The sequence below is a fragment of the Lissotriton vulgaris genome, chromosome 6, assembly GCF_964263255.1.
Source record: "Lissotriton vulgaris chromosome 6, aLisVul1.2, whole genome shotgun sequence".
Lineage (NCBI taxonomy): Eukaryota > Metazoa > Chordata > Amphibia > Caudata > Salamandridae > Lissotriton > Lissotriton vulgaris.
In genome coordinates this window covers 1,873,269,489-1,873,295,916 of record NC_141694.1, presented here as the reverse complement: position 1 = coordinate 1,873,295,916, position 26,428 = coordinate 1,873,269,489, and the positions used below count along the sequence as shown (strand labels likewise).

General features: G+C 45.1%; 1 protein-coding gene across 2 annotated transcripts in view; it reads left to right on the top strand.

Annotated features, from left to right (window-relative positions):
• LOC147709714 (uncharacterized) overlaps positions 1-10,250 on the top strand; it is an 82,742-nt gene extending 72,492 nt beyond the window's left edge. For both annotated transcript variants that reach the window (XM_086928215.1, XM_086928214.1), the window contains 2 exons: positions 8,068-8,178; positions 8,271-10,250. In XM_086928215.1, coding sequence (XP_086784341.1) covers positions 8,068-8,178; positions 8,271-9,145 — 986 coding nt within the window. In that variant the 3' untranslated portion in view covers positions 9,146-10,250. The remainder of the gene's footprint in view (positions 1-8,067; positions 8,179-8,270) is intronic.
• The last annotated feature ends 16,178 nt before the right edge of the window (positions 10,251-26,428 follow it).

The following is a 26,428-nucleotide window of genomic DNA, read 5'->3' as shown; positions in this document are numbered from 1 at the left end:
CCCTGTGCCCACCACTATGTCTCTTGCCTCTCCTGCTACCTTTCGTTATAGGCTCTGTGTGCACAGTATTGGTTATAAGGGTACTACTAGGATTTTTTTCCCTCCTGCTGACCCTCCTGTACCTGCTCCAAATGATTTTGTTGTGACTATGGCTGCGGCTGTATGGGAATGAGCTCCAGCTTGCTACCCTCAGTAATCAGCGTAGCGTTGGCGGGGCTACAGTGGGATATACCCCTCTTCCTGCCCCCCGGACCTGTTCTTGCTGCAGTAATTGTCGTTGCGGCTGCGGGAGGGATTGCCAGGGTCCTCTGTCCTCATTGACCGAGAGCAGACTCGATTTCTTTGAAGGAGCAGCCTTCTCCAGTGTGGGAAAGAGTCATCCTGTACTGCCTCTGCCAGTATCGACCCGGGGAATCCCGCGCGCTGCGGCTCTGTGGCCCCTCATCAGCTCTAGGGCAGCAGCAGACTAACGCGGCAAGTCGGCAGACGCACCAACACACATCAACCAGAAAAAAAAACGGAAAAGAGGCAGTACTCCACTCTGGGACAGCAGAAAAGTAGAGAGGTAAGTGGAGAAAAGATCCTTAAAGCACACTAACAAGGTGCGCAAGAGAATACATCACAGGTCTTCCTCGCCTTGCCTCACATCAGAAGCGGGACGTAAGTGCCTCTGCCGGCAGCAGCAGCTCAACTAGGGGCCGCCATGTTCCCCTACCCTTGTCCGTCCTCGGAATGTTAACTTGCCCACCATGAATGATTAATTATTGTAATTAATTAATTTCTTTCACACCCTTTACCTCTACAAAAATCACAATCCACACAAAAAGTGTTAATAAAATATTATTGTTGTTACACAATTTACATAATTAACTATCAATGACATAATTAATATTAATTACACATTATTAAATCATTATTATTAAATGACGTCCTACTTTATACTCCCATCATACCACACAGCCCACACCTCCAACTTGACGTAATTAAAAAAAGAATTACACAATTAACATAATTATCAATGAAATAATTAATAATATTTATAAATAATTTACTTCCCACCCTGTACCCCTATTAACTCTACAACCTTCTACGGCACTAAAAATACAAATAAGCTATCAAATTATATTGAAAAACAACTACGAATTTACTAGATAGATAAAAAAAACATTAATGATAACTGTACAATTATAACATTTGCAATTAAACTATATACCAAAATACATAGGAATAATCAAAAAAAATAATAAAACAATATTAACCCCTTCCATGCGCAGAGAATTGTCTCGCTGTGCGGTCGTTTTTAAAAGTGGGCGGGATTCAGACGGCTCCCAGCCGTCCTCCGCACACGCCCACCATGACACATGACAGCCGGGGGCCGCCATGAGCATGCAAGGGGTTAACAATATTTTGCCCACCATGACACATGACGGCCGGGGGCGGTCGTTCATGAGCATGCAAGGGGTTAACAATATTTTTTGTAAATATTATTAACAACATAGGTATTTTCATCATCGATATTAACGACATCTATATTTTTACCACGATATTCTTGTCGATAATATTTTCACACACGAGTTTTGGGCACGATGATATTTAAAACTCAATATTTCTGCTCCTTGATATTTTAATATTTTGTCTGAATACCATAATAGGCACCATAGGGGAAGTTTTGCTAATTAGTTTGAAGTTCTTTGTCCAGTGGTTTGTTCAGGGGAAAGAGTTGCAGCAGGCTAAGAATAATAATCTTCTCTGTGTAAGCATGGAAATGGAGATAATGTAGATAATGGAGGCTTCTTGAGAGTAAACATTTGTGTTCAGTTCAGCAATTAGTGATGAGCCTCAATAAGAACAGGAAACATATAGTGACCAAGTGTCATTTGTAGCTCACCTATTTATAAGGTCCTTAGAACAATGCAATCTTCAACCGTGTAGGGTATATCAGTTTCAAACCTTTTAAATGAAGAGATACTGATCTGCGGTGATTAATACCTTGTCAAAATGTCACAGGAGGTATTTATAAAGTACAAGTAAAGTGTTGTAATGTTAAGTGATAGTTCATAGAGCTTGAAGGGATAACATGAGAGATTCAAACCTTCACACTTAGGAAGGGTAGAGGACCACTTATGCTAGTAATGCTGCTAGAGGAGGACAGAGATTAGGTCAAAAAGGGAAATTGCCCTTTATCACACTCATGCAAGGACATACTTTCTCAAGAAAAAATCGCCAGCAAACTTTCTGTCTCCCCTGTATTCAGCCTAACTGAGGGACTAGAGTACATGTCAGGAGAGCAGTTGTATGTGCGTGGTGACTGCACTGTCAGGAGTGTGTCCCCTGATTACTTGTGGTGACATGATTAATCTCGTCCCAGGTAACCACCAAGACTTTTTGTGATATAAGATATATGAATGTCACGCCAATATAGCAACAATATATGAATAGTGCCAACCCACGTCCTAGAGTGTCTGTGTATTTAGTTATTGCACATACATACAGAGGCAAAATAGCCTCATATCTGTATATAGAGATCTTGTTATTATTACATTAAAATGAAAGAGACATATGGGATGTTTCAATAGCATCAATAGTTTGTATTTTCTCCTAACACATCCCTTGCTTCTAATATTTATGTAAGAGCTACTCATATTTCTGGCGTCCACCTGGGAATGTCCTTATCCAGTTGTAGGGTGAATGTACCCAGTCATCTTCTGCAGTCTCCGGCATTTCAGATTCAAACCTTCAAATGAAGAGATACTCATCTACGTTCAACAATACCAGTTAGAAACGTAAGGTACCCAGGAACTCTTCTACAGACTAGAACATGTCATACTGAAACCTTTTAAATGAAGAGATACTCATCTATGGTGAACACTACCTGGTAGAAACGTAAAGTACCCAGGATTCTTCTCTAGTCTAGGGCATGTCATACTGAAACCTTTTATGGTTTAAATGTTTTTATTGATTTCAAAAAGGAACCCTCAAGATCAAAACTGTGCAATCGGGTAGAGTCCATTATAGACATGGGTTCAGTATTCAAGGTGGAATCAGTTAAGTGCTCGTACATGGTATGAAAAAGGTAAGAACAAGCAAAGGAAAATAGAAAAAACTAACCCCCCTATCCCAGGAACCCTCCCTCCTTCTCCTGTACATTGCTCCCTGCCCCCCCCTAACCCCCACCTCTCCTCCCAACTGTGCAGAGTCCTCAATGATTTACTTAACAGTTCGTCTTCCCTGGTTCAGTGAGCCTCAACAATCTAAGATATCTGGGACATGATATTTCCCGGAATTCAGCGGTCAAAAGTGACATGAATGGTTACCATAGGTCATCATATTTGTCTCCGTCTCCCGCCATAGTGAGTGATAGTTTTTCCATTCCGAGCACGTGCCATAACCGGTGCAGCAATCCTACAAAGGAGGGTGTGGTGGGAGTACGCCAATGTGTGAGTATGTTTTGTACTGCAGAGCCCAGTGCGATAGCCATTTGTCTGCCTCTGCGTGATCGTAAGGGGTAGGTCAGGGAATTGGGAAGACCTAATAGTATATAGGCCGGGAAGCGCGGGAGTTCTGTCTCAAAATGCTTGTCTATTTCATCCAGCACTTGCGCCCAGTAGGGTCGAATCTGTACACATTCCCACTACAAATGCACCAGGTTGCCAACCTGGCCACAGCCACGCCATTAGTTCGCCTCTCGGCTGTGGTCCATCGCATGTAGCCTTTCTGGGATATAATACCAGTATGTCACCACCTTCGTGAAAGTCATTGTGAGTCCCATATGATATGCAGAGTGTCGGGCCCTGTAATAGATCCCCTCTCATTCTTTGTGGCTAAGGGTCCTACCCAGTTCTCTCTCCCACCGCTCCCTACCCGGGTTGTGGATGTGCGCCTGTGTAGTCTGTAACATCTTGTAGAGGTCGGAAATGAGTTTGGCATCTGACGTGCGGGAGATGAGCCATTGTTCGTATGGGGATAAGCGTAAATCCTCGCTTGCGCGTACCTGCGGTTGCAATGCCCAATGCCTCACTTGGAAGTAGCGTAACCGTTCGGTCTCCCGGGGGCCATACTACTGCCTAAAGTGGGAAAACGGGACAACTCCCTCCACTCCATATATGTGATACAAGAAGTGGCAACTAGCAGGCATCCAATGTGCAAAAGTCTTTCCCACTGCACCCGGGGCAAAATCGGGATTGTCAACCAACGGAGTGAGTGGAGTGGGGAAGGTTGTAAGGCCGTGTGCGATGTTAGTGGCATCCCACACTTTTAGAGGGACCCGCGTTATATGCGAGGCATACAAGTTAGGGGGCCTGTGGGGCTTGCAGAGAAAAGAGATTTCCTGCAATGGTCTTGCCGCCACCGCCTGGTCTTGAAACAACCAGTGTTTCTCTGATTCCCATTTACTCCATTCGACTAGATATCGCAATTGTGACGCTTGATAATACAGGTGTAGATCAGGAACGCCCAGTCCTCCCAGCTCTGGGGTAAGCGTGACCAACGTTCTCTGCATTCGAGGCTTCCGGCCATGCCAGATAAATTCGGCCAGGTCAAATTGTGTCTGCCGGATCCACCCAGCAGGCGGTCGCAGAGGGAGGGCATGGAAAAGGTAGAGGATCTGGGGTAGAATGACCGCCGCGATCCTGCCTAACCAGGAAAGAGGGTAGTGTCTCCACCGGTTGATCTCACTTCGGACCTTCCCGCGGATGGTGGCATTTTTGGTGGTGACCATAGTGGGGAGCGAGGAGACCAGTTGGATCCCTAGATATGGGATTGTGTCCGTCGCCCATTGAATAGGAAACAGGCTCTGCAGTAAGCCCGGGTGTGAGGAGACAAAGACAGATCCAAGGCTATCGATTTGTCTGTGTTCATTTTGAATCCGGCAACCCGTGCAAAGGTGTCCAAATCTGCCATGCACACTGGCTAGGCTGTCGTTGGGGTAGCTAGTGATATCAGTACATCGTCTGCGTATAGACTGATTTTGTGGATGTAAGCACTAAATTTGATCCCTGTAATTGCTGGATTTTGTCGCATTTTCTGTGCCAGAGGTTCCATGTACAAGGCAAAGAGGAGGGACGATAGCGGGCACCCCTGCCTCGTGCCTCTCTCGATGGTAAAACGAGGGAAGGTTTCCGCTATCTCAGCGTCGTCTGAGACACAAGTCCCATCAGTCCTGACAATCTCTTTAACCCCTTGTTGCTTACGGGCCTCTTGTAGCCTGTTGGCCAACAGCCGGCCACACCTGTCGCCCCCAGTATAGGAAGCGTGTTCTAGGGCCGCAAACTCTGCCCTGTCTTGGTCAAGTGCCGCCAATTGGTGGCGCACGGCCTTAAGCTGTCGCCACACTCTCGGAGCTCTTGTCCTCTGGTGCATCTGCTCTAATTCACGAACGCATTGTGTGAGCTCATCGCGCTTGCACTGGCGTTCCCTGTTATCAGCCGTTGAGAGGGCAATAAACTCCCCCCTAACTACAGCCTTCAGAGCAGCCCACTGGGTTGCAGGGGTCGTATCTGGGTTGGCATTTTGAGAAAAGTAGTCGTCAATGGTGCCTTGTATGCGTTTCACAACATCAGCCCTGTGTAAGAGAGTGTCCCTAGGACGCCATACCCTGGAGGGGCGCGACCCGGATGGGAGAGTAAGAGTGGCGAGCACCGGGGCGTGGTCTGACAGCGAGGCTACCCCCATCTCAGCTGCGGTTGTGAACGCGCGCACGGGGCCCGAGAGCAGTAAATGATCAAGTCTAGCGTAGGTCTTGTGTGCATTAGAGTAATAAAAATATTCCTATCGTGGGGATGGAAACTGCGCCAAAGGTCGTGGAGGTCTAGGTCGTGCAATTGTCCGAATCCCTCTGCAGAGAGTGCGCCTACCTGGTGAGTGCGCTGGCTGGATCTGTCCAAGAGATTATCAAACACCAGGTTTAAGTCGCCCCCTAAGATAATATTACGGTCCGGCGTGTCTGTGACCTCAGTAAAGTAAAGCCCTGGCTTTCATTCGGGGCATATAGGGAGGCAATTGTAAACGTGAGACCGCCTAAGGCGAAACGATATGTCAGAAGCCTCCCTTTTTAAGTTCAGCACTTTTATGCAATACCTCCCCTTTGAACCGCTGTGCAACCAAAATTGCCACTCCCGCTGTCTTGGTAGAACAGGAGAAGAAGAACTGAGTAGGGAACTTGCGGGACCGCAGCCTATGGCATTCTTGCGCCAGCAAGTGGGTCTCTTGGAGTAAGCCTATGTCAGCCTGTGCATTCTCTAAGCAGGACAATACCACCCTTCGCTTTAGTAGGTTATTAAGACCCTCACATTGAGAGTCACAATCCTAAGGGTGGTAGCATGCATAATCAGTAATCCACTGGGTCAGGCTAGTGCTTGAAGACCTGAGTGTAGTGTCATCGGTGCAAACAAACTCTTGAGTATGGAGAGGCCACCTGTACATGTGAAGCTATGCTAGCAGTGGGTAGAAGTCAAACTTGGAGCACTGGACACCCTCCCTCCGCCCCCCTACAATTCCCAAACAGCAAAACCTGTAAAGAAATCAAAAAAGAACAATACCACATAGTTTATCAACCATAGTTGATCAGTAAAAGGATATCGAGGTGTGGTAGCAACAGGAAAGTTCTCTCACTCCCGCCATTGACCAGGGCCGTACGGAATCAAACAATCGGCCGGGTATAGTGTCCAGATTCAGCCGTGCTGAGTGCTGGAAAGATCTGTGGAAACAGCCTCTAAGGCCGACCTCCTGCCCTCCATCACTTCCGCGGTTTGGTGCTTCCTGAGTCAGCGTCTGCGGCCTGCTGCCACCACCGGGGCCTGGATTCATCCGTCCCCTCCTCGAGGTCCTCGTCGCCACCTTCAGACACCGGCAACTAAACACCCAGCAACCTGCTAGCCTCCGTCAGAGAACGCAGCTGGTATAACTTAATGTCTATGCGAAACCCCAGCCTGAACGGGTGGCTCCAGCTGCAGGTTATATTACGCTGTTAAAGGTGCAGAGTGATAGGCTTGAAGGTTCTCCTCCTCTGCAAGGTGAGAGCGGATAGGTCTTGATAAAGCACAGGGGAGCTCCCCTGAAACTGTAAAGGATGCAGCTGCCGTGCTTTTTGGAGGATGGCCTCTTTGGTGCGCAAGTCTTGGACACAGACTAGTATGTTCGGTGGTGCGGCTGACGTGGCTCTCGGGAGTCCTACTGTGTGCACTCGGTCCAGTCTCAGCTCTGTCTCCAATGGCCTGTCAAGTGTGATTGAAAAGGTTTGTGGAGTAGGAGAAGAGGTCCTTCAAGGCCTCATCGAGCTTCACCCCCGGATGCGTATATTGTGGCGCCGGGATCTTTTTTCCAAGTCCTCGACGTGTGCTTGGAGGTCCACGTGTTGGTCATGGATCCGGAGGATCTCCTGTTGCAGAGCCGCAATCTCTGTGTCCTTCCCGTCACTTTTACCTTCCAAGTCCGCTGCCCTTTCGCCAATACCATCCATCTCCCGTCTGACCTCTCAAATCTCCGATGTGAATTCTTGCTTGAGGGTATGGATATCATCCCGTAGGGCGGGAAACATAGATTTGAGGAAAGACTTAGTAATGGGCTCCGATCCATCTTTGGTCCCTGGCTTCGGGCCCGAGGACCCCGCCGATGCAGTGGAGGCCATGGAATCTACTTGTGTTTTGAGAAACAAGTCTTTAATGGTCTTATCTTTCCTGTTTCTGGAGGAGGACATAGCACTCTCCGGCTAGGCTCAGGTAAGGCGTAGATGATCCCCCTTTGCCGCTGTCGTTGGCCCTCCTTCAGCAGGTATCGCTAGTTAAGGACTCCTCCGGTCCACAAGAGAGGCGATAGGCCGGGCCAACTGCCAGCCCTACTGCTCCCAAGCTGCTCAATATGACTATGATGCTATATGGTGCTCCACATGATGACTGGTACTACTTAGCTCCCAAACACACAATGTCCTGTGAAGAGTCTCCAGCTACGTACACATTTATTGCTGCAACCTAGAGATTTATAACTATAAACTATTCCAGTCCCGCCGTGAGGTGATTGTGTTTGTAGAGCATGTGCACCATTGATAATAAAAATGTCTCTTTTTGTGTCTAGGTTTTACAGCAAACCATCCATGCAAATCTTTATGTAAACAAGAGGAAGAGGTCTATGGTTTAAAAGAGCCACAGCCTGAGGGGTCAGAATATACCAGCCACCCAAGGCAAAGTGAGTATAATGGGTTTCTTTCAGCTTGATAATCTGTTGATATATTTAGTGATTTGCTTGTGATCTAGTCTGACTGCATTTCCTCTCAACAGTGGATATCTCCAACGACCAAAACAAGACGCCGTTTGCTTTGTGTATGGAAGAAAATATGCCGCAGAAGAATCTTCCTGGAAGGCGCCACAAGCAATTTGTCAAGGATTTTAACTACATGGTGGACTGTAATATCCTTGCTAGAACTCAAACAACCACAGAAATTAAATATAAAGTTCATGATGGAGAAATATCTAAAGCATCCTGTGATGCACCAAAGCAAATTGTGCATCGATCAAGCATGTATAAATGCCCATCCTGTGAACGATACTTCAGTGACAGACCAACTTTACTTCTGCACATGAGGATTCACACAGGGGAGACCTTTTACACATGTCCTGCCTGCGGGAGATGTTTCAGTGACAGACAGCTTCTGCTCCTGCATCTCAAAGCTCACATCAGAGAGAGGCTGTACATGTGCACAGAATGTGGGAAAAGCTTCAGTCACGGTTCTAACCTCAGGTTTCATCAAAGGATCCACACTGGAGACAGACTATACAAATGTCCAAATTGTGCTAAAAACTTTACAAAATTGTACTACTTGAAAGTTCACCTTAGAACACACACCGGAGAAAGACCGTATGTATGTACTGATTGTGATAAGAGGTTCAGGGACAACTCTGCTCTCACAAAACATCAGAGAATACACACGGGAGAGAAGCCTTTTAAATGTAATGGATGTGAGAAAAGCTTCAGGGATAGCTCAACCCTCAACGTGCACCAGCGAATTCACACTGGGGAACGGCCTTATAAATGTACTGAATGTGAGAAAGGCTTTGGACGCAAGACAGCTTTGACCAAACACATGAGTACACACTTTGAAAGGGCAATAAACCAGTCATCTTACAAACATATTGCCCTCCTACCACATAATTAGTGATGTGGAATGGATAAAATGTTCACAGTGCTTTTCAGTTAGACTGTTGGAAAATCACGTTTGTGAGAGAAATTGTCACATGATTCTTGTTTTTGTCCCACGAGGTTCCCACAATTTTATCTCCCAAATCACAAACTTTTTAAATAGTCAACCCAATTCGTACTGTTCGAAGAGCGTGTTTGTCCTGGGAAAAACATTCTGTTATAGTTAAAAACCTCCAGATTTTTGGGTAATTTCAATTTTTCTGTATATGTGATGGGTGTTAAGGGTTCATATGTAATTTATTTATATTATTTATATTTATAAGGTGTAGTGTGGTATAGAAGGTGCATGCACAGTAGTGCAGCATCTTGTTTCTTTCTAAAGCCCTGAAAGTGATGGCAAGGCAGTGCCACTATTTTTGTTATTTTCGACACCCTCAAGGAAAGAAAAGAACTAAGGAGAATATTTTTTTTGTTGCTATTGTTAAGACCTTATTGTAAAGCGGAGGCGAGGTAAAGGTTAGCATTTTTTGCTTACCTTTGTTGACTTACATTGCTGCTGATATCTGTGAGCCCTGAAATTCACAAACCCAGATAAACATATTAAATACAGCATGCATTAGCTCTTCTATCTTTATAGCTGTGTATGTAGCTTTTACCTGTGATTGATTTAATGATCATGATCGTGCTATGGTTAAAGTATGAGTAGGAACTTGAGCACAAGGCTGCTTTTAACTTCAGCTATCTACTACATCAATATTATGAGAACTAACACTTTCTATGGCTATAACATAAAGAGTGGTAGTCTTTATTCTTAACCAGAAATTCGACTGGCATTTGCTAGTTATGTCCTGTAGGCATCCCTTGTGGAATTCTTTTCATTACCTATTCTGAGCCAAACCAGTCTGAGAATTTAAAAGTGCATTAAAAAATGAAAGAAAACTTTGCAGTTCCTACCCACAACCAGTGTTTAATTTTTTTCATTGACTGAGCTGTTATCTGTTCCTTCAAAAGTTATCTTCCCCTAAATGAGATAAAATGCATTCAAGAGGCTGAGAAATGTGGGTTCTAATGAGTTTGTAAAGTAGGAATAATCTGGAAAAATAAAAAAAGACTTTGCTGAATGTGTAAATGTGCAAGACTGGACATTTTGGGCTTTAGCAAAAAGAAATTGTGGCAAAAATGGCATAGACTAGGTCAGAAGAAAACTATTTAATCAACCGTTAAAACAGAATTAACATATTTTAAACATGTACCTTAAAAGTGATATTTTTGCATATGGAACTTTTTGCTTCATCATGTAAATGCAAATACGACCTTTACCCCTGCACGCTATGGGGTCGGGCGTCCAAATTCCCAGCTACGCACAGCAACTATGTCATGACAAGTTGTCATTTTAAGTTAGGAAGACCTACTGGCTTTGTCAAAGGGCCAGAGCACCAAAATATAAAGTAGGTGTAGTGGCTTTATCAAAAATTCAAACACAAGGAGATGATGGACGAAGGGCTGAAACTTTTCAGACACTCACCCCCAGTCACAGATTTGGGTTGAATCCATCATCTTTCTTTAGCTCACCTCACCACCCCAGTTCAGAAACAGCTGTATGCAAATCAGTCTTGACTCTGTGCCTCATGGGAACAGTCCGGCCTGAACTGCCAAGCCATATCTTCTCTGGACCGGAAACAAGCATCCTAGGACCGGTTTCGTCTAACAGCCCTCATCAGCCAGGCTAAGTTGAATCCAGTGGCAAAGTGTGCAAGGGACCCACGTCTGGGCATACCCTGCCAACTTAGGGTGAACAAAGCAAACACAAGGAGATGATGGACGGAGGGCTGACACTTTTCAGACACTCACCTCCAGTCACAGATTGGTTGAATCCATCATCTTTCTTTAGCTCACTTTGCCACCCCAGTTCAGACACAGCTATATGTAAATCAGTCTGGACCCTGTGCCTCATGGAAACAGTCCAGCCGAACTGCCAAGCCATGTCTTCCCTGGACCGTAAACAAGTTTGGAGCTAAAAGCCCTCATCAGCCAGGCTAGCTTGAATCCAGTGGCAAAGTGAGCAAGGGACGATGGATTTAGGCCCAGATCTCTGTACTGGGGTGAATGTATGACATTGTTCTGCATTCTGTCCATCAATTGTTCTTTTTTGGCATTTATCAAAATGTCCCCAATAACTATAATTAAATGTATATTTCATAAATGCGAATATTGCAGTGTTTAATAATAGTGATTCTCACGATATTTCCATTAAACCATTTTTATAAAATAAATTAATATGTCTTTTAAGTGTGTTTGCTACATCTCTCAGGCCATAATGCACAGTCACCATTGTTATACCTATACTCCAGCTAAAGACCATGCAGCTCAAGTTTGCTGTTCTTTTAAAAAATATGGTAAGCTCTCCTGGGGTCAGGGATTAAATGACCCAAAACACTTGCTATGTTTTTTTATTAATGCTGGGGTTCTGCTGCACTTCCAGCTACCCTCGACAGCATTAAAAAATGCTTGATGATATGCCTGCCCCTTCTAAGTGTTGCACCAGGATAAAAAAATTTAACACAAAATCCAGCACAGGGCATTGTGGAGTGCTCCTAGTGGAGCAGTAAATAATACATTGGTGGTACCTGCCGCTCATTTAATATTTATATATATTTTTTCTTATTTTTGGGTGTCCTGGGCCCCCTAGGACAACCACACCATAAACAAACTTTTGGGCCTTAGGAGGTGCCTCAGTGCCCAGCAACCCAGGCCAGCTCCAACTACAACCTGTATAGTGGGAGCCAGCTGCTAGTTTCACCGTGGGTGCCGATCTGGGGCACCCACAACATAACAAATCGTTGGGGCTCTTGGGGGGCTTCCCAAGGCCCCCTGCCAGCACCCTTCCTGGGTGCCAGTGAAAGCCAACTCCAATACTTTGCACCCATCTGGGCTCGGCACCTTATTTCACTGCTTCTTCCCGTGCTGGAGCAAAGTTGTTGGGAATGCCTGCACTCTATCGCATAGGAAACAACAGTGTCCCGGCCAACATGTGTGGCTCTGTGTGATTTGGTAAATCTGGAGTAACACAAGTTATTGCCTTCTGTTCCTCTGCCCCAGAGAGGCGTTACATGGGTGGAGAGTGGGCATTCCCACGCATCAACCCATGTATTTTGGTGCATTCACAGATTTACCAAGACAAGTAAACCTGGGATTGCGTCAAAATTGTAGGCCTTCCCGGTGGAGGCTGAATGAGGAGAAATATCTTTATTTCTCTCAGTTTTTTCTTCTATGTATGCTGCATTCTGCAGTTAATTCAGAGAGAAGAAAACACCTCCAAGGATTGTTCTTGTTGAGGAAGGTATCCCTTCTTGCACAAAAACAATGTTGTGTGCAATGCAGGAACCCTTGCACCGTGACTCAAGGTTGCCTGCGTTGGCACTAGGCAGCACGTAGTGCGCCAGCGCAGTTAGAGAGCAGGAATATTCCATACATTAGAAAATATTACACATTCCTGCCCTCTCCATTTGACGCAGTGCAACAAGTTGCCTTGCTGTGTTGCGCTGCCTCAGATACTGTTAAAACTGGTCCCCAGTTTGTCTGGTGTACTCCAAGGTCCTTGGGTCAGTCTGCAGGCAGAGGTTGCTGTCAGTGAAATAGAATTAAAATTCAGCATTACATGCATTTTTACACCTCACATTCAGAATCTCTATTTCTCAAAATCATTAATCTAATTATTGTTTTACATCTAAGCTAAACAGCCCCTTGTCCACATTTCAAAATCGCTATATAAATTTATTTGTCCAGCTATTTCCAATTTATTACAGGCGTGAGCTGTGGTTTTTCTCATTACAAGAATCAATCTATATGAAAATACCACCTTTTGGGACTTTTTTTGCTAAAATGCCACAAGTTTCATAGACTCCGAGAGAAAAAGAGGAGATTTCTTTGGTGTGAGACATTATTTCTCGCTTTGGATATTATTTCAAGATATGAAAGCTTTTCTCATCACCGAGGAAGTGTTATCTCATCCTCTGGAGCTCACATACCTTTAGCTACCAAGGTTTCACTCTGCTCATGTGTGACATGATTTCCATGTTCTCAGTGTGATCCTCAGATATTTCAAGGCCTTATGTGTGACACGTTTAGTGACACAAGTGCAGCAGAGCAGCCATGTCAGTGTACCTACACACATTTTCCCAATTCACCTTTTTGTAAACTGTAATGCTGTGTGAATGGACTCAAAATAACTGCAATGCTCCTCAAGTACTTATGCCTGATCTGTCGTCGTCATCCCTTGTCTAACACAATGGCTGAAAGTTTATATCGCTAGAATTAACTATGTTAAGGTAATTGCCTTACAGTGGATGTGTGGGCTCACAGTCTGAGAATACTACCAGAGTTCCGCTAAATTTGGTAAGGACAGTTTTTTTTATAGCGCTTAGAAATGGAAGACGTGCTGTATCAATCACTGGCAAAAAAGCAAAGAATTATTATATTGTGAGTCATTTTTCACATCACAAGTATTTCAGGTTATGAGCCGTGCATATTAAAGCTCATGCATCAATATGTGTGGCTCATGATTACATCATTATATATACAGTGATTAGCCCACACAGCTTATGTTTAAGGTACATTTAGAGCAAATACGGATACACACTGACAGAGGGTGTTGAAATAAATGAGGAAATTGCATACTGTGTGTAGCCAAGATATGATATGAAATGATATGATATGATATGATATGAAACCTGGCTGTTTAACATCTAGAACCTGAACTATTCAATGCATTGGATCATCAGCGCCGGAAAACCCTTTGTTGGGTAGCTGTAGCGCTATACAAATGAAATAAATAAAATAAATATAAATAAATATCAAATTTAATTTAGTCATACCTCCTTATATATCACCATCCCCTCCCTCCTATTGTCAGCCACCTGCATGTGCTCCCTGGTTAATTTCAGAGTGGGAAATTCAACTTCAAAATAAGTGCTGTCTTGGACAAGAAAGACCCTAACAATGGTATTCTTGCCATAGTCCCAACTGATCCCACTCTTGTGAACTGTGCCTTATCTCCTACTGATGAGTGGAGACCATGATCTATAAGTGAGGTTTATGGCCCAAATTGTATGTGTGTGTGTGTGTGTGTAAACCTTACTTAATCATGACTAAGTAGCCGGGTCAGAAAATTAAGCGCAGTAAACACAATTTAATTCTGATGGATACTTCTACCTGTAGATTCTCATCTAACAATATTCCACATTCCAGACTGGATCTGGAAATCTATGACATAGCTCTCCTGCACCAGAAGGGGCACTTGCTCTGCTTCGATGTCATAAGTGGAGTGGTGGTGAGGTTCCGTGACGATTTGAACCCGTGTTTTCAATATTGTCGGAAATACATAATATTAGTATCAGCGAACCGCAAATGATCCATTTAGCATACCCTGGTGTTTTCGCTATACTACGAGCAAGAGCACTCCTGTTATGAACACATTTCTGATCTACCCACGGCATCCATCTTAGATCATGGCCGCCATTTTGTGTTCCTTGCCCTCACATACGCAATAACCTCTGATCACTTCATTTCGATTAAGGACACGTAGCCTTAGCCGGAGATTCACCTCTTTCATGACACGTGCACCTTAAACCAGATCACGCTGTAGCTGCATGACTCAACAAAGGCCGCCTCCTCTGCCCGAGGCCAGCCCTGCTAAACTGGTCTTCGTGTCCATTGTCCTGATCATGATTAGGCGGCCGAAGCCGGTAGCCTTGCCCATTTACAACCCACAAACATCTCTTATCCCGCTTTCCTATCTTCTGCACCTGGCTCTGCTCCTTTCCTTCTGGGCCTTTATTAGGGGGAGGTAACGAACTTTACGATGAGGCGGTCCGGGTCTTGAATGCAATATTGACAAGGGATTGTGATGGACTAGTGGGAACCCCTCTTCGTGATGTTTGGCATCAGATATTATCGACAGTTCCTGTGTAACGCCAAATATTTATTGTTTTAGGACACAAAGGTTTGGGAATGTACTAACCTGTGAAATATTTGCCTGGAGCACAATTTTTAGTATATAAGGAGCAACCCTCTATGTACAAATCGAACAGGCTCCTAGACACTGCCCATGTGTAGTTTCTGTGACTTCTGTGTCCCTGCAGTAATAAACCTTTGGTCTTTGACGCCACCATCGAGAAGCCCGTGTTTCTGTTCATTTGCGCACCAAGGCAGGTGGAACTCCGGGGTCTTTGGGTGTTGTTCCCTGACACCTCTGGACGGAACCAAAAAGTCCAGAACTCCAATTGGCGCCCAACGTGGGGCGACGTCATTCGGTACCGGTCCAAAAGCCAGAAGAGTTCGAGAAGCTTCGTGTGAAGATTCCTGAGGGAGGCGCCCCACTTCATCGATCCCGGCATATCGCAAAAGTGGCCCGAAGTTCTCTTCCACGAGGGTTCCCGTTCAGGACGGCTGCAGTGGGCCGTTGCCTTGACCGTCGCCCTGTCTTGGACCCGAGGTGCAGCCCTTAGTACAGCGAAACGTGACGGGTTTCTCCTTGGTGACGTCTTCAGTGCCTCAGTTAAGTATTTAGTGGTAGCTAGCTGGTTACTTTGTGAGGGTTGTTAAAAATCCTTGATTGGTTCTTAGTTTGGTTTGGTTTCGTAGGATTATCACTTTTTGTTCTGGTCACGATAATCTATTTGGTTCAGTTTGGGTATCGATACATTAGTTTGGTTTTGGTAGGCCTAAATTCTTGGTTCAGGTGCACATATTTGTTTTGTGTTTTGTTTGTTTTGTGTTCCGGACTGAAAATGGTAAGTCGGAGAAATTGTATGTTGTCGTGCTTCAGTTGCAACAGTGACTCACGGTTGGAGGATTCCTGTCTGGTTCCTCCGATTGGGACTCCCCTTTATGACTTATATTGTAAACATGGTGTGGGTCCTATATCTTATAATGAGGTGTGGGTCCGCTACACCAAGAAAAACGGTGTCCTTAGTTGGCCACTGCATGGTAGTTTTGAGCCCGAAATTCTTGATAATTTAGAAGCGAAATTGTTTAGGAAGAAAGCCCGGCCGGCAATGTTTGATTCTTTCCGTTACTGGCGAAAAGAATCCAAACAGAGAGAAATGAAGAAATTTAAGAAAGAACAGAAAGAGAAAGAAGAGTTGACTCTAGAGCAAGCAACCAAACAGCTGCAAGATAGCGAGTGCGAGAAGGCTATAGAGGTGGCCATTAGAGAGCATAATTTAGCGATTGACAAGTGCTACCCTGCCTTGCCATCGAAAACAGCTAGGATACTAGAGGATCCCGAAAATGATCCTCTGTTGTCTTATTTGTTACGGTCACCTCCACCGTATGCACAAGGTGCTACGGCTCCACCTGTACCGAATGTTCAATTGCCGGTTGCTGGACAACCTGGCATTCCTGCTCCTGCCCCTCAGAATCAAGTTCCTGTACCTCCTGTAGTGAATGTGAATGTTCCTACGGCTCCTCCTCTTCCTGGGTTGCCGACTTCTATACCTGTATCTGTCTCGCTTACACCTACTACTTCACAAACTATTTTTCTCGATACTCCTACTGCTTCGCTATCTGTTCCTACTTCCACTGTGTTTTCTACGTCTGCGAGTGTGTTAACTCCACTTTCTGTACGTCGAAGAATCACTGATTCTGTTACTAATATACTGTCTCCTTTCTATAAAACTTTAATCAAGACTCCTACTTCTGACTCTGTTCAGAGACGGAGTCAGCATCCAAGTACTGAGGAACGGGGAATTTTAGATTCCACGGCTCTCAGATGGATTTCGAAGAGTAGGAGATATAGTACGAGAGATGTACTAGAAACATTTATGCAGTGGAAGGAACCAACGCAGCGGTACGTCTTTGACGAGATGTGCTCGTTGTTACGTGATGAAATAGAGGAAGATGATGTTGAATCGAATTTAGAAGACTTAATTAAGGTTCAGAAAGAGTTTGCTGCTGGAATGATAGTGGGTGAAAATATAGAAGAAGCAATGGAACTGATCTTAAGTTTTAGGAATGATCCATCTCTTTGTTCACCGAGAGATTTAGAAAAAGGTAAGACGAAACTGAGTCGCCAATATCCAATGAGGGAGGTTCCTCCGATTTGGCGCGATGCTGTGCAAGCTGATGCTGTTGCTGGTATTGCGGCCGCTCCAGCGCAATTCCAGAGAGTGTGGATACACATTCCGTGGAAGCGAGCTGAAGTGCTAGCAGTGAAACAGGCCTTGCCAGATCCGCGTAAAAATCCTGCTGGATATTACAAGGAATTAACGTAGACAGTTGAGGCTTGTATAATGAACTTAGCCGACATCGATATGTTATTTGGGAATGTAGTTCCTCAACCAGTGTGGGCTAAAATTCGTAGAGAGGATCATCAAGTTGCCTTAGGTGGTGATTGGGCAGCTATCACTGCAGCGGATGGTCAGCAAATAGGTGGTGCAAAACCTGAACCCCTAATTGCTAATCTTCCAGGTAGAATAATTGACTTAATGAAGACCCTGATGCCAGCATTGCGTGTTAATTGGGACAAATTATCCGCATGCAAGCAAAAGAAAGACGAAAGTGTCTCTGACTTCTTTACGAGGTTCGAAGAGACTTTTGTAGATCATAGTGGTCAGGACATGAGCACAGAAGGAGGACAGAGACTGTTTGTCGATAAATTTGTGCATAATTTGTTACCTGAATTATGCAATAAGTTAAAAGATTCAGAGAGTGCGTGGGCTGTTTCTACAACTGCGCAAATACTTGCGACTGCACAGTACTACGAAAATAGGGATAAAGAGGAAAAGGAGAAATCAGAGAAGAAAACGAAAGATTTAAAGACTAAAGTTCTTTTGCAACAGGCGTATCCGCCTCGCACGAATCAGTCTAATATGCAACAGGGTTCCTATCAGAGGACAGATTATAGTTCACCGAGGCCTCAATATCAGTGGAACCAATGTGCGTACTGTAAGAAAGAGGGTCACTACAAAAATGAATGTCCGATCTTAGCGCAAAATAATGCAGCAGCAGCTCAGAGAGGTCGTGGTGGTTTTGTGCAGAATTCTAGAGGTCAAGGGCGAGGTGCTATGCCTCCACAGACGAATGATCGTCCCTCCAATCACTTTGATCAGAGAAATGGACAGCCTGCCCAGCAAAATAGATCTCAGCAATATCTTGTTGAAGACTATTGTGAAGCGGATGAGGGATTTCAGCAAAATGGGTACTAGGACAGCCATGGACAGAGAGAGGGAGTAGTATCAGTTCCAGTAGATCAGAGTGGGCCTTATGTCGCAGTAGCAACATCAGGTGTAGTCGAACCGTTTCTGTTGGATACTGGTGCCGCAAAAAGTTCTATCATTCATGCGAAACTCCCTGGCGCACCTTTGTCCGGCTCAACAAATGTTTCCGTAGGTTTTTCAGGCGCCCCTGTTTACAACCCGATATCTGGCCCTTTGTCTATTTCTGTTGGACCATGTCAATTGAGAGCACCCTTGATTTTGACGACGGGTTGTAATGAAAATCTGCTTGGTTTAGACTTGTTAAAACGACTATATGCGACATTGTACTGTTCTCCAGAAGGGGTACAGCTTACGTTGGGTAAAAGAATCACTTCTCCGATGTACTTGTCAATGGATGCACTCCCGCCAGAGCTGCGCTCACTCCCTGATTCTCTTTGGGCGACTGGTCCTAATGATGTAGGCCTTTTAGAAATACCACCATATGTAGTCACTTTGAAAGCAAATGTAAAATTTCCAAGAATTCCTCAATATAAAATATCTAGTGAAGGAGAACGTGCACTTTTATTGATTGTGCAAGATTTGATTAAAAAAGGTGTGGTTGAAGAAACTAGAGGAAATGTTTGTAACAGTCCTGTACTACCGATTCTGAAACGAACTGATCCTACAAAACCTCCAGTGTACAGGTTTGTCATTGACCTTAGAGAAGTTAATAAGATTGTGGTTCCGCAGTTTCCTGTGGTTCCCGACATTACTGCCTTGTTAACATTGATTCCTGCTACGGCCACTTGGTTCTCAGTCATCGACTTGAAGAATGCCTTTTTCAGCATTCCGATAGCTGAGGAAAGCAGAGATATTTTTGGCTTCTGTCTAGGAGGTCGAAGTTTCAGATTTAAACGCGCTCCACAGGGCTACTGTGAGAGCCCATCTATTCATAGTCAAGCATTAAAAAGCCAGTTAGATTCCTTTGTCCTTCCTCCAGGTTCTGCCCTAGTACAGTACGTAGATGATCTTCTAGTGGCTGCCGATGACAAGGAAACTTGCAAAGCAGCTACAGTTTCGTTATTGCATCACTTGTCTAATCTGAATCATAAGGTGTCACCTTCCAAGATGCAATACTGCTGCCAAGAAGTGACCTACCTAGGTCATCTCTTGTCAAAGGAGGGAAGGAAGTTGACCCCAGAAAGAATAAAAGCAATTACGCAAATGAGTGTTCCACGCACACAGAGAGAAGTACGTGCCTTTTTAGGTATTACCTCTTACTGTAGGCAGTGGATCCCGAATTTTTCTCTTTTAGCGAAACCATTGGTAGCTTTGACTGGGAAAAATGTTCCGAGTCCGGTGCCATGGTCTGATGAATGTCAAGAGAGTTTTACTGAATTACGAAAAGCATTGTGTTCAGCTCCTGTATTGGGTACACCCGATTACAGTAAGCCATTCACGCTCTACGTTCACGAGAGAGAAGGTTGCGCGTTGAGTGTCCTGACACAGAAATTTGGTGATAAACAACGCCCTTGTGCGTATTTTTCATCAACATTAGATCCGGTAGCTAGAGCGTTACCCAGTTGTTTGAGAGCTACAGCGGCAGCTGCGGTTTCCATTCGACAATCTGCTGGTCTGGTGATGAACAACATGCTAGTGGTTATGGTTCCTCATGCAGTGGATACACTCATGAATCGAACGAAGACACAACACCTTACTAGTGCGAGACTATCTGGTTACGAGCTGACATTACTAGCGAGTCATATTCAGATTAAAAGATGTAATGTATTGAATCCAGCAACGTTGTTGCCGGCTAATCAAGAGTCGAGTGATTCCGAGCCACATGATTGCTGTTTTAAAACGGAGGAAGAGACAAAAGGACGCATTGACTTGAGGGATACTCCATTATCAGATCCAGATGGTACGCTGTATGTGGACGGGTCATGTTTTAAATTGGAGAATGGTGATGTGACTGCTGCCTATGCAGTAACGACTTTGAAGACGATTGTGGAAACTGCAAGAGTGAGTCAGAATTCTGCCCAAGCTGCAGAATTAATAGCTCTAACGAGAGCGTGTGTTTTAGCTAAGGGAAAGAGAGTGAATATCTTTACAGACAGTCAGTACGCATTTGGCGTGGCCCATAGTTTTGGCCGTTTGTGGAGAGAAAGAGGTTTCATTACGTCCCATGGGACTAAGATTCAACATGGTCAGCTAGTTAACAACTTGTTGGAATCTCTAACCTTGCCGACTGAAGTTGCGATTGTTAAATGCAGTGCTCATAAAGCAATCACGGATGATGTTGGTCGTGGGAATGCTTTTGCTGACGAAATTGCTAAACAGACAGCTAGAGACATAATGAGTAGAATGTATGTTGCAACGTCTGCAAGATGGATCGCTGAGTCTGGAATGTGTGAGGATACTATGGAAAGTGTGAAAGAGATTCAGAAAGAAGCAACTGAGGAGGAGAAACGTGTATGGAGAGAAAGTACGGGCAAGTTGGACTCGAATGGGTGTTGGATTGATTTGACTGAACAGCAGCGTTGGATGTTGCCTGATGCGTATGTGCTTGCAGTGGTGACAATGGCGCATGGAGTAGTGCACATAAGTTCTAAAGGTATCTGTAAGATGTTGGCTCCAGTCTGGAAGAATGATGGAATCAGTAAGTGTGCAGAGAGAGTGGTGAAAAATTGTATGATATGCCTGATGCATAATCCTGGCAAGGGAACTCCAACTCCTGCTGGTCATTTCGCTCCTCCTTCCTGCCCTTTTGAAGTAATTCAGTTAGATTTCATTCACATGGACCGCTGTAATAATTTAAAATATGTCCTGGTGGTGATCTGTGCTTTTTCCAGATGGATAGAAGCGTACCCACTGAAGGACAATACTGCCTTATCAACTGCCAAAATTCTTCTCAAGGAATATTTCCCTAGATTTGGAATGCCACGGATTGTATGGTCAGATAACGGAAGTGAGTTTATAGGGAAAGTTATGCAGAGTGTGTGTGCCGGCCTAGGGCTGAAACAGAAATTCCACAGTGCGAACCACCCCCAGTCAGCTGGTTTAGTGGAGGGTTACAATGGCACCCTCAAACTGAAGATAGCTAAAATACAAGCATCCACGGGTTTAGCCTGGCCAGACGCACTTCCTTTGGCCTTGTTATCAACGAGAGCAACTGTACATTCTAGAGTGGGGCTTAGCCCTTATGAAATAGTCTTTGGCCGCCCGGCAAATATCTGGGGTGTGCCAAGGCCTAAGGAATTTAGTTCTCTAGAATATCCTATGTTGATAGACTACCTTTACGACTTGACTGCTAAATTGAGTCTTATTCATCAACAGGTTTTCGATGCTTTGCCAAAACCTCCGGAGAGTCCAGGGCATCAGCTGAAACCGGGAGAATTTGTCGTCATCAGGAACTTCGCGAGGACAAAGAATCTTCAGCCACGCTACGTCGGTCCTTTCCAGGTCCTACTTTCAACGAGGACAGCAGTTCGTGTGGCTGGACGCAAGCACTGGGTGCACGCGTCCCATGTTAAGCGTGTCCCTTTGCCGCTTCCTTACGACGACTGGGTGAAGAAGGGAATTGGTTCCTCCGAATTTGAAAGCACTCCGAAGTTCATCCCTTTCAGCGATGCCGAATTAATAACTGACACTCCAAGCTCTGACTCTCCTTCAGAAAAGACTCTTTTGAACACTGAACATTTGTCTCCAGCATCAGAAGAAACTCTGTCATCTGCGAACCTGAACACTGCAACAACTACCAGTGAAACACTTTTTTTCTGATCAGACAGTACCTGCGAAGCAGAGATATAACTTGAGAAGCCGTAATATGGACAAATAAAGCAGGCAACTGCATACTGTGATGTTTTGAAATTTTGAACTTTTGCATCCAGCCAGGAAGTTTGCTATTTGTTTTTATTGTTTTAAAATTGCCTTGCCGTCTGGGTAGCCGTAGGGTCGTGGCTGTGTGCCTAGTTGGATTTGCAGGGGTCTGACACAAGGTCGATCTTTCTGTTGGTTCTGGGAACTCCCAGGGCTGATAGAGGCATTTTCATCTACGTACACATCATCAGTGGTCGCGAGCGGATTGTAGAAGATGGAGCTTCCTGCGCTGCAACGAGAAAATGTGATTTACGTTCGCAGAAACAGACTTTATAGAATTTTTCATAACAAATGCTTTTTGATGCAATGTGTCATTACCTTCTTGATTATTTTAGCAACATTGGTGGGTGGAACTATTTTCAGTATAAATTTGATTTTTGTGCCAGTTACTACAGTACCTCCCCTTGATCCTGCTATTTCTACTGTTTCTTCTATACACTCTTTTCACTCGTTTCCGGAACATGAGCAAGCCCGACGCTCAGAGTTCATTAACAACACTTTTGTACAGCTCTTGCATCAACACCAACTAGTAGTTAACACTACAGACTGCTGGGTGTGTGGCTTGATACCCCACACTATGGATAAAGGTATTCCCTATTTGGTTTTGCCTTTCAGCTACAATGGATCATTTCAGGCCCTTCAAACCATCTTTGCTTATGCCCTTGAAACCTATCCTCCACGTCCACCACGTTCCACTAAATATAACTCTGCCAACAAAGCTTTAGTCCAGGGAATTATTGACATGATTAAGGATGTCAATAATACTCCATCATACCCTAGAGACGAACTGTGAGTGTATTTAAGTTGGAATACTTCAGAATATCGCCTTAGTTTAGGAGAAAGCAAGCGTAAAAGCTCAACTCCAATCTGGGTCGTACCACACCGAGGTCAGGTCTGTTTGCAAGGTAATGGGAGAAATCCAAGAGCTCAGCTAGGGAGGAGTGAGTGCGTTGAGACTTATGTGTTTCCGGCTAACTCTTCCCCTGCCTTCCTTACTGCTAGGGGTACCTACTTCATTTGTCGAGACCGGGCATATACATGGTTACCTGCTGACTTTTCAGGTTCATGCTATATTGCTCGATTGTTGCCTCCAACATACACTGCTTCATCTGATTACCACAGAACCAGAGTAGCGAGAGGTGTCTTCAGCAAGGAAGATACCGCTGGTCAGGAAGCTGGAGACTTCTTCAAAGGCTTGCTTCCGTTCTGGGGGCCTATGGCCAATAGTAGAAACATACGTCAGCTAACACGGGTAGTTGAATCTACTATTACCGAAACTGCTGGTGCCCTTAGTAATTTGACAGCTGAGCTTCAGGCGGATAGACTCATGACGTTGCAGAACCGTATGGTTCTAGATGTTATACTTGCAGATCGAGGTGGGGTATGTAGAATGATCCAATCGAGCTGCTGTGTCTTTATTCCTAATAATGCTCCAACAGTCTATGAGGCGATCTCTAAGCTACACAAGATCTCCGACTCTATACACGTAGATAAGGGAAACTGGTCCTTTATGGAATGGTTTTGGACTCTGATCTCAGCGTGGGGATAGAAAGTTCTAATGGTCATTGGTGTCATCTTGGTATTCCTATTCTCATGCTGCCTGATTATCCAGTGTGGTCCCGCTGTGTGTAGTCTTTGTGCTGCAACCTGTTTTAGAAAACCACCTGCAGTTGGAGAAAAGGCGCGAGAAAGGATGATGATACAACAGCATGTCACTGATCTGATGAGTATAGAACTAGACTCTGACATAGACTGAGTAATTGCCTATGTAAGGGCAAAAGGAGGGTCTGAGGTTCCGTGACGATTTGAACCCGTGTTTTCAATATTGTCGGAAATACATAATATTAGTATCAGCGAACCGCAAATGATCCATTTAGCATACCCTGGTGTTTTCGCTATACTACGAGCAAGAGCACTCCTGTTATGAACACATTTCTGATCTACCCACGGCATCCATCTTAGATCATGGCCGCCATTTTGTGTTCCTTGCCCTCACATACGCAATAACCTCTGATCACTTCATTTCGATTAAGGACACGTAGCCTTAGCCCGAGATTCACCTCTTTCATGACACGTGCACCTTAAACCAGATCACGCTGTAGCTGCATGACTCAACAAAGGCCGCCTCCTCTGCCCGAGGCCAGCCCTGCTAAACTGGTCTTCGTGTCCATTGTCCTGATCATGATTAGGCGGCCGAAGCCGGTAGCCTTGCCCATTTACAACCCACAAACATCTCTTATCCCGCTTTCCTATCTTCTGCACCTGGCTCTGCTCCTTTCCTTCTGGGCCTTTATTAGGGGGAGGTAACGAACTTTACGATGAGGCGGTCCGGGTCTTGAATGCAATATTGACAAGGGATTGTGATGGACTAGTGGGAACCCCTCTTCGTGATGTTTGGCATCAGATATTATCGACAGTTCCTGTGTAACGCCAAATATTTATTGTTTTAGGACACAAAGGTTTGGGAATGTACTAACCTGTGAAATATTTGCCTGGAGCACAATTTTTAGTATATAAGGAGCAACCCTCTATGTACAAATCGAACAGGCTCCTAGACACTGCCCATGTGTAGTTTCTGTGACTTCTGTGTCCCTGCAGTAATAAACCTTTGGTCTTTGACGCCACCATCGAGAAGCCCGTGTTTCTGTTCATTTGCGCACCAAGGCAGGTGGAACTCCGGGGTCTTTGGGTGTTGTTCCCTGACACCTCTGGACGGAACCAAAAAGTCCAGAACTCCAGTGGTGGCTCACCCGGGGCTCAACATCAGTTCTTTTTTTTCAATGCTTTTTAACACGGCCTGGAGCTTCTCTCCACAATTCTGAAGTGAAGAGATTTTTGCTCTTCAAAGGTTATTTGCCGCACTGCTAGGAAAATATGCCTCGCAAAAGAAGTCAGGGTTCAATCCCAGCCTCAGGCGGATGTCCTCTATCCACTAGCTCTCGTTTGGCTCTGTGACACATTTTTGTCCGTTTAAATGTAGCTATCAGCAGTGGCCCAAAGCAACATTAGGTTCTCGTGAACAAGAAGCGAAGGCTTTGAAACACTTTGGCTGTTATTTTTTCGATGCCTTTGAGGAAATTAAACACGTTGAAGTAATTTGAGTCCTGGCTGTCTCTTTCCTTTGGCTTGAACATTGTGGGGAAGGAGAAGAGTGTGAAGAATATATGTGTGCATATATATAGATACAAACATACATGCATTCATAAAATGGTTTTGCAGAGCAGGGTCTTTAATTTCTCTATGTTCACTGAAATTATTGCTATATTATTCTATGCACATTTATTTAGAAATATGCATAATTCCCTGCAGGATCCCACATTTAACACAAGAGATTTTTTAGGTCTCGTAGCGAAAACAGCGCGTAAGCGCTGTGTCTCGCCAGAGATCTTTTGTTACTGACTCAGCTTCCCAGGAGACAGCACCTGGCGCGCGCATCTCGCAAAAGGCGATCGGCGCAGGCCACGCGTGCGCGAACGCGCCCGTGGCTGTCTCCTGGGAAGCGCAACAAACATACACAGGCATACTTCCCCCTGCACGCATGCGCACACACAGAGACACACACACGAGCGCACATACACGCACACATACAGAGACCCCCATCGCACACACACACACACCTTCCCCTGCACGCATGCGCACACACATACACAAGCACACATACACGCACGGAGAGACATCCCCCCACCCCTCCCACCCCTCCGCCGTCGCAACCACAGACACACACACACGCACACATACAGGCATCCCCCCCTCCCCACTCACCGGTCACCGGCACTCCGGACTTGTGCAGCCTCCGACCGCGGGGCTCTCCCACGGTGCTCCTCCAGGCACTCCGTGGGCGCGGGCTTCACAAAACGGAAGTCCCGCCCCACGATAGGTTTCGTTTTGCGCGCGCACTTCCACTGGCCAGAAACTTGAGCACGTTACGTGACCCGCGAGTATTAAGAAACAAGATAGGGGGGGACAGCAATGGACCACAGCGCTGCACTACAAAGTAAGTGGGCACGGAAAGCTGGGGCGGAGGTAAGCCGAGAGAATAAGCTGAACCAACAATTGATTGTTCCGGCTTACAGTGAGAAAGATTTAATGTCTACTCCAGGCTCAGACTCGGTAGGCACAGGATGGCTACAAGACACTGCTGAATCGGCAAGGTGTAGGGAGAAAAAAACAGTTCTTTCGAACACCGTGGCTGTATTCCTTATTTATTTCACAGTCCAGAGTGA